Genomic DNA, 11,766 nt, shown 5'->3' on the forward strand with positions numbered 1-11,766 from the left:
GCGTACTCACGTGAGTCAGAGCCGACTTTTCCTTCTTCAGCTTCGGAGTTTTCTACAATTTTTTCTTCCACAACGAACTTCTTCCCACAAGAAAATGTCATGAAGAAATTGGACCACGGGAGTCAATGATGGGAATTCAGCGCTCGCTTTCAAAATAGTCCTGATGCGAACTGCATACTAACCATACAGCAATTGTATTTGAGACTCAGTTCTCTCATTCTGTCGTCGCCTCTGGTAAGCATGAAGTTGCTTGGATTTATCCCCAGAGAACAACACCACATGTGTCTGTCTCCTGTGATGATGACTATACCTATGCTTAGGCAATGGCACTTTGATTTCTAGCCATTGTCGATGATTGCTTGTATTTGACTACAACGGTATCTGAGGAGCACATTCGCATAGCACGTGGTATAGACGGGGGGGGGGGGGAAAAGGGTCTTGCTGACTCGTTACCTTCTGTAGAATACATACAATACTCTTTCCGGAATAAATAGATTATGCTCTGTTAGCCATGGCCTCTCAACCTACTTCAACACCTAGTCCTGCCCCCGAGGTAGCAGAAGCTGCTTCTAAAAACGAGCCGACACAAGAGAATGTGCGCCCTGCTCCTGCTCGCCGTCCTCGACCTCAAAGGCCGAATTATAGACACATCCATCGCTTCCTTCTTCCTCTTACCATCCATCCGTTGCCTCCTTTGATTCCGCATAATCCTCTCTCCGTTATCAGTGTCGTCTTGTCATACTTGACCTACTTGATTTCCCCGCCGCACCAGGAGCTCTACTCCGCCTATTTTGACTCGAATACGTCGTCCGTGCATGTCACTGATGAGAAGACAATCAGAGCGCTATGGGAGATGGGCTTCTTCGGCAAGGGCTCGCTGAGTCGCAGTGAGCCCAGTTGGTTGGAGCGGGAAAAGAAGAGAAGGGGTCAGTTCGGTGGGAAGACTAGTGAGGATGTCACACGGGAGAGGAGAACGGAACGGCGCGAGTTGAAGCTCGAGAGAGCGCGCATGGAGAAGCTTGCCATTGAGCAGCGACTTCAGGCAGAGGCTGCCGCCAATGAAAACGGTACTGCGTCACCTGACATGGATGCAGACAGTACCAGTAATGGGACTGCTACTGCCGCGGAAAAGTTCTCTCTTCGAAAGGCTCGTGAAGCGAGGATGCTCGGATCGCAGCAGTCGGGGGAGCAGACTCCGGTGACTGATTCCGGGAATGCATCGCCTGGAAGGAAAGTTACAACTCCCGGTAAAACGGTGCGGTTTTCACCAGTCGTGCAGGAGAAGCAGTTCATCTCTGATTCCACCGTTCTACAACTGCCTGAGTCACTCATTGATGGGCACAGGTCTGACGAGGAATCTCTGCTGAAAAATGAAGAACACCTCCAGCTGTCCAACGAAGAGGCCCTCTTCCTTGCCTATGGACTTGGCGCCCTACAGGTCTATGACAATGACCGAAGCTCTATAATCCCCACATCTTCCCTACTCACATTATTCCGCCAACACTCATACTTCCCTCCTCGGAGTCCTGCCGCAAACCTGGACCCAGACGACCCTTTCATAGTGTCCTACGTGGTGTACCACCATTACCGATCTCTTGGATGGATTGTTCGCTCCGGCGTGAAGTTCGGAGTGGAATATCTCCTTTACAACCGCGGACCGGTGTTCTCGCATGCTGAGTTCGCCCTCGTGGTTATCCCGTCGTACGACCACCCCTACTGGTCTGAGACTGAAGAGCGCAGGATGCATGCCGAAGAAAAACAGGCGCGCAGCTGGTGGTGGCTTCACTGCGTTAACCGCGTACAGGCGCAGGTGCGGAAGAGCCTTGTGATCTGCTACGTGGAAGTGCCACCTCCGGATGATGCTCAGGCACTGGAGAATGATATCGGGGCCTTGCTTGGTCGCTATAAGGTACGGGATGTTACGATTAAGCGATGGGTTCCTAACCGGAGTCGGGATTAGCTTTGTCTTCCCCTCTGTTACTCATGTATGTACATAGCATATCTTTAGACCGTTCGGATGGCTTTGGGTTATAGGGTTGCTCTTCTATCGTGTATAAATACAGCTATCTTCATAATGAGCAATGAGTCCAGTCACTTCATCCCATATTGTAGAGGCGCTAGTCCCAAAGTAGTAACATTACTGGGTAGAGTCACGTGCCACGCGCGTTTTCGCGTTCTACGGTTCAGGCCAGGAGAGCAACGCCGTGACGTTGCGAAGGCCCCCTTCGGACTGCAAAGGGAGCCTGACCTCAGGAAGCACTATGAATGCTTGTAATTTGTGGCTTGCAGGTTGAAATCACGCAGCCATGGAGACTCAAGAAAGTATTGATATCGTGAAGCTGAAACGCGTCGCGCTGGGACAAGTGAGTTCGGCTATGATTGATCCATCCATTTTTGCTTTTTTCTGGTCGTCGGACTACTAATGCCACCACCTTTATTGTTCTCTTATTTGTAGGATTCACAGTCCCAGCCGGTCTTGTCGCATATTCAAAATCTTCCGCAGGACCCAACGCTGAAAGAAAACGTCCCGGAAGCCCAGGCTGGTTCGCAGGAGGTCCGCCGGGCATCGCCTCGCAGTCCTTTGCACGAGCAGAATGCTACGAATGGCACAACTACGACTCCAATAAACGCAAGCAGGCCGAATAATCGATTACTGCAACGGGTGAGCGGGAAGATGGGATCCGCGGAGACGCCATCAGACACCCAAGTAGTGTCGCAGTCGGTATTCGACCATATCATCCAGCAGAACAACGACGATAATACCTTGAAGACACTGCATGAAGGAGACCCTGGTCACATTGATTTGCTCGCGGGATTCGATCATACACAGTTGGATACCAGCAACACCAACACCAACAACACTGAGGACAATGAGAATGAGGACCAGGGAGACGCAGACCCGTCTTCCCCGTTGGAGTACCAGCCAAACCTCTTCCCTGAGTCTCAGCGGTTCATCGCCAAGACCCCAGCTATGGTGGTTCAACAGAGACATTTCGAGGACCGCAGCCAGAATGAATCCCCTCTTGTCTCCTTCAATCCTCTCGCATCAACCAAGTCGACTAACGGAACCATGGCGCTGAGCCAGATGTTCGAGTCCACGCAAGTTCCATCGTCTCCAATAGTCAATCGTCTACACTCAGATCAGATGTCCGAACGACCATCGCCGAACTTGCCGATCCAACACCATTCACTTGCTGCGGGTACGGCACTGTCTTCCCCGACCATGAAGTTAGCGGCCACATTTCCTCAGCATCCGTCGGAGTCAAACATGAACTATATCACTATGAAGGAGTCGCAAGCAGAACGAGAGAAGAGGATTCAGGCTGAGAGGATGACGCGGTCGGCTGAGCATATCTACTCGGAGGACCAGAGTGATGATGACGAGTTCAACAAAGAACCCAGCTTTGTTGAGAGGATGAAGCGACGGAAGATGATTGACGAATTGGCGAATGCGCAATTTGCTGGCTTCGCTGCTTCAGCACGGCTCGCGTCAAGTCGATCGAGTCGATCAAGCAAACGAGGCGGCAAGTCAAAGTCGCCCGAAGAGCAAGAGTCACGGGGCCAGACCGATGGTCCAGACGAACGGCAGGAGCCTATCGTACTTTCCCAAAATGGCTCTATCAGTGAAGAGGAAACAGAACAAGAGGACGATGACGACGTATACTTGCCCATGCCCCGATCGCAGGAGCTCAACATTTCAACAGAGGAAGACAAGGAGAACCACAATGGTGTGCCTGCATCGCCTCTCGCTGCGGCGACTAGTGCACACGATCGACTTTCACAAGCCCTTGCTCTGCAGGCTAGTCCGTCTCCGAATAGCAAGATGGCTACCGAAAAGCCAATTTTCAACCGCCACAGCCCTAACCTGGATGAACAGGACGGAGTGGGACGGTCTTCACAGATTTATATCGTGAGGGACTCGCAGCAATCCCCGACGCGCGGAAGCCAAGCGAACAAACAGAGGCAGCCAGACAACTCACAAATCACACTTTCACAACAGCAAGTAGCTCGTTCGGACGTGGACAAGCAATCACCTCCACCCCCTCCTGTGTCTCAACGAAACTTATCTCCTTCTCTTCCCAACGATCGTACTTCAGCGCGTACTCGTTCACCGTCCGCGAGCTTGGTCGAATCTTCTAGCCAACTACCCAAAATACCAGCAGCTACCGATCCCATCCGGACACAGTCTAGCAATCCAGCTAGCCAGCCAGCTGTGGTACGTGGCGAAAATGCTTCCAATCAAGAGAAGTCATCTTCAATGCCCTCTCGTATTGTCGAAACACCGGTGCACCAACAATCAAGGAGCTTTGCGGATGTGGTCCCGGGCACCACAGTTCCGGAAACTAGCCCGCACCGTCTACAAAACCAGGAATTGGACAGTGACATAAATGGGGATGCTGCAGCTCAAGAAGACGATGATTTGCCTCCTGTCTACCCTTCCGGCCATGACCGTGCCAGCCAGTCGCGGCCACTTGCGCCACCAAGCTCGTCGGCGGTGACAAAAGCTTTCAACTCCAAGATCCTTTCCAGCCCTAGCGGCAGACAGCGCAGGGCCCTGACGGAAATTGCCTCAGAAGCGTCCCCGGGAGGACCTGCTAATTTCGATATCGAATTTGGCATCTTGACTGCAGACGATAGAGAGTTCAGATCCATGGTCGCGATGTCTCCCAACCCGCCGAAGAAGAAGAGGCGCGGGAATGAAAGTCAGAATTTTTATGCTTCCGACCCTGTACTTCCCGTTACACCTCGTCCGACTACTCCTCGCTTCGCTCCGTTCCAAGAGCAGGAACCGATTCCGGAGGAGCCCCAGCCGGAAATGCCACAGGAGGCGCCGGAGACAGCCATTCGGAAACGGTCTAAGCCCTCCAACCGAGCTGATACAGTATGGGACGTGGATGCTTCGCCGGAATATCATGTGTCTCGTACGGGAAGAAGATCTCTCTTCCGATCTCGGCTACAGCAGCCTGTCCAAGATCAGGAATCCGAAGCGAATACGCCTGAGCCTCCGAAGGAAACGACCGAAGCTCCTGTTAGCGTCAATGATGAGATGGATGTCATTTCCACTCCTGCCGGAAACCCTGATCATCCCTCAGAAACGCCTACGGTCCAGGATACTACGGTACAAAAAGAGCCTACTCCTGTTAGGCCATCCCCGCCGGGAGGTCCTCAAATTGCCCACAACCAGGTTCTTGCCCCTTGGAGTGGCCCGAAACGGGCATACTATCCTGCAACATGCTTGGGTACACCATTTGGCACTTCAGCATCAAAGTATCTGGTCAAGTTTGAAGACAGTCTTCCGGTTGAGGTGCCAACCACTACGGTCAAGAGACTCGAACTGCGAGTTGGTGATGCGGTCAAGGTAGAAATACCCAAATTTCCGAAGATTCCTCATGTCATTCGAGGTTTCGACGATCGAGTGAGTGAGGAAGACTTCAGCAATACCATTAACAGTGGCTTCATTCCTATGACTGACGTGTATGGTAACTTGTCTGTCATTCTGGAACCAAAAGCGCGCAAGAGTATCTCGAATGAGGCCCTTCCACAGACGGAGAACGTCAAAGTCCCCATATCGCGGATCTATCTGGATACCATCTTATGGAACCAGCTTAAAGATCGGTCGTTCAGCCATTATGCAAACGCGAAGACGTTGGAAGAAAGGCCCCAAACACCAGCTTTAGCCGGCGTACTCGCCACACCAACACCTCCAAGCAGCCGACTTTCTCGCACTATGCGGTACATGGGTGGTATCTTTGCTGGAATGGTGTTTGCAGTCTCCTACGTTGACGACGATGCGGGCAAGTCTCGCGTGTCCCGATTGATAATGGAACACGGCGGGTGTATTATAGATGGTTTCAACGAATTATTCGAGTTTCCATCGAACGTCCCTCTTGCAACCCCGACAACACAACAATCTGCCCATCCAGCGCAAAATAAGACCAACATGCGTCTTACCAGAAGCGCTGAAGATCTCGGATTCGCCTGCGTAATTGCTGATAAGCACTCTCGCCGCGAAAAATACATGCAAGCCCTAGCCCTCAACCTACCATGTCTGTCTGGCCGCTGGGTTGAAGACTGCATTGCGCAGAACCGAATCCTGGATTGGGAAATGTACCTTCTCCCCGCGGGGGACTCGACGTATCTCAACGGCGCTGCTAAATCGCGAATGCTGACGTCCACTCTTGCCGTCAACGCACGCTTCGCTCATACCATCGCAGCTCGACCAAAGCTACTGGACGGACAGTCTGTGCTTATCGTCATGGGCCGCGGGAAGGAAGAAGAGAAGAGCAGGGCATACATCTTCCTCACATATGCCCTTGGCGCCTCAAGAGTGGAACGCGTGTATGATCTCAAGTCCGCAAAGACATTCCTAGACCAAGAGTCTGAGGCCGGCCATGACAGTTCCTGGGGTTGGGTATACGTGCACTTCCATGACCAGGAAACCGTCAGAACGGAGTTCCTGCAATCCACCGATATGGAATCGAACTCAGAACGGGGCACGAAAAGACGCAAGATGTCTCATTTCATGGGATGCATCAGTGGTCAGGAACTCGGGTTGAGTTCTAAGATTACTATTGTGGGTAATGATTTTGTTTGTCAGAGTTTGATTTTGGGGAGGCTGTTTGAGGCGTAGTCCTCTCTTCCTTCTCCTTGCTATCTCTTTTGTATTTTTATGATCTGAATGTTGGCTTAGCGATAGATTTGCTCTCAGGATAATACTGGCGGATAGCTGTTTGAATCTGGATGATGTATAATATTTACATGTACGAAAGATACCCTTTTTTTATTTTACACTCTGGATGTGAAACATGGTAGAATTGCTAGTTTAATGTGGAAAATAAGACATTGTACAATTTGGACTGAATTGTAGACCTCTTGCTATAATACATTTGAAAAACACCCATGAGACACCGTCATATCGCAGGTAAACATAAACGAACAAATGAACTTAACGTAACAACATACGTATCAATCAACGACCACCCTTGCCCTTCTTCGAGCCCTTCTTGCCCTTCAAACTCTTCATCTGGGCAGCCCGCTCGGCCTTAACCTGCCTCTTCCTCCACGCCATCCACCGGTTCCTGCGGTCGTATGGCTTCGCCGTGATACCAGCCTTCTCGGCAGCACGACCAATCTGCCAGTTCGCCTCGCGGAACATGTAACCAGGACGCAGCTGCGGGCCCGACTCGGCGTTCACGGCCTCAACATCCGCAACCATCGTACCCTCAGGGCCAGTAGAAACCATCAAATCCGACTGAGGCTTCTCCAGAGTCTCAGAAACACGCGCAACAGAAACTCTGTTCAACTTGCGCCGGCTAGGAGCATTCCGAGGCGTTGGGAGCTTCCCCTCCTTCTCGAAGCAAACACCAATGTACTTCCGGCCCGGATGCCTCTCGGGGTCAAGATAGTACCGGACATACCCGGCCTCGGTGGCGTAAATGGTGTGGTTTCTGCCGATATCGCAATTCTCGCCGGGGAACCATTTTGTCCCGCGCTGCTTGTAGATAATGCATCCCGGGACGACGTACTCGCCGCCTGTGCGCTTCGCTCCGAGACGCTTTCCCGCGGGGTCACGCGAGTGTCTATTTGCGGCACCCTGGGCGGCGTGCGAGGCGTGGCGGGCTTGAGAGATGGGGAGGAGTTTCGAGAGCGTCGGGGATGATAATGTGGGTGCGGAGACGGGTCGTGGGAGGAGGGATGTGGATGGGAGACGGTAGGCGGCGGGGGCGGATCGGAGGGAGGGCACGAATGTCCTCTCTAGTGCCCGGAGGGGCGTGAGTAGTCGTGATTGGAACATATTCCAATGGTGCTTTGGTGTAGGCCTGCTGGAGAGGAAGTGAGGTTGAATGAAGCCCCGACGGGGAACTTTTTTCGTTCTTGGCGGTGAGTCACGTGGTATCGCGATAAGTTGGCTTGATCGCCATTCATTTTCTAGTCGGTTCAACAATACACTTCTTTACTCTACAGGGTGTATACCGATTCAATGTTGCCCAACTTGGTTAAGGCCCTCTGGGCTTTTTTACTGCTGGCCTCTGTGGCTCAGGCTCAATTCCAATTCTTCGAGCACATGTTTGGCGGCGGAGGAGGCGGCGGTCAGCGACAGGGTCGTCAACAAGCAGAGCCTCACGATGGCCCTAGTGATCCTACGTGGTATCAGAATGAGTGGGAGAGTGGTGAGTTTGTCCGGTTTGATACTGGCGCTAAAGAAGGTGGACTGGTGGCTAACAATATGGTCTTCGCGACAACAGCACGCTGCTCCAAGTACCTATGCCCCGATACTCTTGCCTGCGTCCATTTCCCGCACCATTGTCCGTGTCCGCACCCAGACGTCGAAGAGAAGATTGAATTGGGCGAGGGAAGTGCTGTTTGCGTTTCGAAGGGGGGATACAAGGCTGGCGAAGCGGCGCGGAAGATCGAGCTGGCTCGGAAAGGTCTTCTATGAGTTGGATAACTATTGAGGTTGCATTGGGGTGTATGTGGTATATTAATGAGAGCTTTGGTTATATCTTTGTCTTGAATTGAAAGCATCGTCGTGGTTTGGTTGTGTTGGTCTCTGTTGGGATAGGTGTGCTCGATACCCAACTACACCGTTATGATCTAGGTAATTTGCGCATCATATGAGCTGCTCATCTAGCTCATTCTGCTACCATAGTTCAAATTGAACGTATTCTCTGGTGTACGGAGTAGAATGGACAAGCACATGCTGGTGTTTTCCCTAGCATTCCTTATCTCCGCTTAACCCCGCGGCCGTCGTCATTTCTTTGCGGAAACAGTCACCACGCCGTCGCCTTCTTTTGCCTGCTACTACCTCACCATACTCAGCGCATACGTTATTTCTGTCTATTAACCATCTTATATCTCTCATCCAGACATAATATACTCTGTTCGCCCATGTGGAGTGCAATACGACCATCGCCTATCTGGTGGCTTCGAGCTCCAAGCCGAGCACTCTCCAGCTCCTTCACCAAAGGCCGCGCCAGTCCTCGAGGCCCTCGGAATAGCATACGGAGACTGGACCCTATTTCAAATACCGGACGAAAAGGCGCACAACCGCCGCATTCCGAGTCGTCGAACGACGAAACAAGTAACCCCGCCGCGAACTACGACCCTTCTCAAAATACCCTCCTCTCCCCGGTTCATATACCAGAGGATCCCAATGCCGTGCTCAAAGAGAATCACCCTGCTACAAGGCTATTGGCGAATTCGGGCTTGGTCGTGCAGAGACAGCTGGAGTTGATGAATGCGATGATGTGAGTGGACACCAACAGAGCAACAAACGGAGTCTGGGCTGACAGTCGGTCTCCGTGAAAAGTGGATTTGAACAGGCAAATAAATATGTGATTATGGATGCGAATGGGAATCATGTGGGATACATGGCAGAGCAAGAGAAAGGCTTGGGCAGTACGATGGCCCGGCAATGGTTCCGGACGCATCGCTCTTTCGTGACGCATGTTTTTGACCGGCATGAGAATGAAGTACTCAGGGTAAGGACTCTAAATGTCCGTTGTAGCTACCTCTCAAGGCTAATGCTTTCTAGTTCCACCGTCCGTTTTCCTACATCAATTCCCGTATTCGAGTCTATGATCCTTTTGATATCGCCAAAAACGCCCATTCGTCTTCGACTGCTCTTCAGACAATTTCGCCAGGGTCACTAGTCCAGGCAAGCGGGGGATCTAATGCTAGAGTCTCGCCTCTTGGAATTGAAAACATGCATGTGGTTGGGGAGGCACAACAACAGTGGGCGCCATTGCGACGAAAATACAACCTCTTTACCTACCATCCATCTCCGGACGCATCAACAAACATGGGAACCGAGATATTGCCACTTGCTGACTCCGGACTATCGCAAGCGCAACAAATGCAATTAACCCACAGTGGTGAGTCTGGTCAAGAACAAGGAGAGTTCAACCAATTTTCCTACGTGGATGAGCCTTTCCTGTCATGGGACTTTGCGCTACGCTCGGCAGACAACAAGTTGATTGGATCGGTCAACCGCGATTTCGCCGGTTTCGCTCGCGAGTTTTTCACTGACACTGGTGTTTACGCTTTGCGCATGGATTCCGCTTCACTCAGTCAGGCAGAGACAGCCGCCACACAGACTGACGTCGCCACAGGCATGAGCCTCGACCAGCGTGCAGTGATGCTAGCTACGGCCGTGAGTGTGGACTTTGACTACTTCAGTCGGCATAGCGGTAGTGGAGGTTTTGGCTTCATGCCCCTCTGGATCCCCGGTATGGGTGGCGACGCCGCTGCGGGCGGTGCTGCCGGTGGTGCCGCTGCAGGAGAAGCCGGTGCAGTGGGCGAGGCAGCCACAGGAGCCGCGGGAGCTGCTGGTAGAGCCAGCGCTGCTGGCGGGATGGCTGAAGGTGCCGGCGCAATGGCCGGGTATGAAGCCATGCAACGAGGCATGGGTGACCCGTATGCGCAAGACGTATCTCCCGATCAACAACCCCCGCCATCCTCCATGGATCAGTCCCCGCTGCCGGGTCAACCTGGTCCGTATGGAGATCACTGGGCTGAAGAGCAACATGAAGATGTTTGGGATGAGGACCCGTGGAGTGATGGTGGAGGTGATGGTGGCGGGGACGACTGGTTCTAAGGCATCGCCTCTGTATACCAGGGATATAAGTATATAGTTGATTGTTATTGTACGATACCAAAAATGCGTTGGCGTTGATGGTTAGCCGTTGTATACTTGTACCATATCGGAAATATTCCGCTCCAATCCAATGTATTGTTTGGAACATGATCATAAATTTTATTCTTTGACAGTATATATAAGCGGTCACTTGGCTCAGAATGATCTTTCCATTTTATTGTTTGTTTGTTCCTGAAATCCTACTTGTACTCTCCCATAGACCAACGTCGCCTCTCCCCACCGCCTCGGAATCTCCGCAACATCCACCACCTCTCCATTGCAATTACCCCATTGAAGACCATACAAAAACCCACTCTCCTCACCTACTACTCCCAAAACACCGCCACAACCATGTCCTCCGTCGCGCAAAAACGCCTCTTCCACGAATACAAAAACCTCTCCACCAACCCGCCCGACGGCATCACCGCAGGCCCCGTCACAGAAGATGACATGTACCACTGGGAAGCACTCATCCAAGGCCCCGAGGGCACACCATTCGAGGGAGGAATTTTCGCGGCCGAGCTCAAGTTTCCGAAGGATTATCCGTTGAGTCCGCCGACGATGAAGTTTGTTGGGGGTGGGGTGTGGCATCCGAATGGTATTTCTCTTTTACCTTATCTCCCTGAGATAGGAATAGTTCAGTGGCGTGATATAAGTACAGATGCTAACTGGTGATTTTTGTGCAGTCTACCCCAACGGAACAGTGTGTATATCCATCCTCCACCCTCCCGGCGACGACCCGAATCACTACGAACACGCCTCAGAACGGTGGTCTCCTATCCAAAGTGTCGAAAAGATCCTGATCTCGGTTATGAGTATGCTCGCGGAACCAAACGACGAGAGTCCGGCGAATGTCGAAGCGGCGAAGGTGTGGAGAGAACGGAGGGCTGAGTATGAAAGGAAGGTGAAGGAGGAGGTTAGGAAGGGGTTAGGGTTGTAAGGAATTGGTTTTTGAAGGAAAATGCCTGAGTTGTGATGTATATTTATACTCGGTATAATACGCATAGCGTGGGTCTGATGGGTGCAGGGTCGTTGATCGACTTTGCTGGCGTATGAGGTGTGTTTTTATTCCTTTGTTTTATGGCAATATGATGAGGAACGATTTTTATGGCTTCTCTTCTTGAGTGCGG

At 51.9% G+C, this 11,766-nt stretch overlaps 5 protein-coding genes across 5 annotated transcripts; 4 read left to right on the forward strand and 1 right to left on the reverse strand.

Moving 5' to 3' along the window:
• Positions 1 to 511: 511 nt before the first annotated feature.
• Positions 512 to 6,631, forward strand: ASPGLDRAFT_69980 (chromatin-binding protein RAD9; the record flags this gene model as incomplete). Its single annotated transcript, XM_022549423.1, has 4 exons — positions 512 to 1,255; positions 1,355 to 1,909; positions 2,313 to 2,363; positions 2,465 to 6,631. The coding sequence occupies 4 exons, from the start codon at positions 512 to 514 to the stop codon at positions 6,629 to 6,631; spliced, it is 5,517 nt and encodes a 1,838-aa protein (XP_022396334.1).
• A 150-nt stretch (positions 6,632 to 6,781) lies between these two features.
• On the reverse strand, positions 6,782 to 7,890 carry ASPGLDRAFT_951035 (mitochondrial 54S ribosomal protein bL27m). Its single transcript, XM_022550568.1, has one exon. The coding sequence runs from the start codon at positions 7,793 to 7,795 to the stop codon at positions 6,971 to 6,973; it is 825 nt and encodes a 274-aa protein (XP_022396335.1). The 5' UTR covers positions 7,796 to 7,890; the 3' UTR covers positions 6,782 to 6,970.
• A 61-nt stretch (positions 7,891 to 7,951) lies between these two features.
• Positions 7,952 to 8,683, forward strand: lcl2. Its single transcript, XM_022542421.1, has 2 exons — positions 7,952 to 8,171; positions 8,247 to 8,683. Exons 1-2 carry the CDS (start codon positions 7,982 to 7,984, stop codon positions 8,438 to 8,440), a joined length of 384 nt encoding a protein of 127 aa, XP_022396336.1. The 5' UTR covers positions 7,952 to 7,981; the 3' UTR covers positions 8,441 to 8,683.
• A 206-nt stretch (positions 8,684 to 8,889) lies between these two features.
• Positions 8,890 to 10,597, forward strand: ASPGLDRAFT_29689 (scramblase family protein; the record flags this gene model as incomplete). The annotated part of the gene is made up of 3 exons (XM_022543877.1): positions 8,890 to 9,248; positions 9,311 to 9,482; positions 9,536 to 10,597. The coding sequence occupies 3 exons, from the start codon at positions 8,890 to 8,892 to the stop codon at positions 10,595 to 10,597; spliced, it is 1,593 nt and encodes a 530-aa protein (XP_022396337.1).
• A 390-nt stretch (positions 10,598 to 10,987) lies between these two features.
• ASPGLDRAFT_69983 (E2 ubiquitin-conjugating protein UBC7) lies at positions 10,988 to 11,576 on the forward strand (the record flags this gene model as incomplete). The annotated part of the gene is made up of 2 exons (XM_022549424.1): positions 10,988 to 11,234; positions 11,323 to 11,576. The coding sequence occupies 2 exons, from the start codon at positions 10,988 to 10,990 to the stop codon at positions 11,574 to 11,576; spliced, it is 501 nt and encodes a 166-aa protein (XP_022396338.1).
• Positions 11,577 to 11,766: the final 190 nt, after the last annotated feature.

Source organism: Aspergillus glaucus, assembly GCF_001890805.1.
Source record: "Aspergillus glaucus CBS 516.65 unplaced genomic scaffold ASPGLscaffold_29, whole genome shotgun sequence".
Taxonomy (NCBI): domain Eukaryota; kingdom Fungi; phylum Ascomycota; class Eurotiomycetes; order Eurotiales; family Aspergillaceae; genus Aspergillus; species Aspergillus glaucus.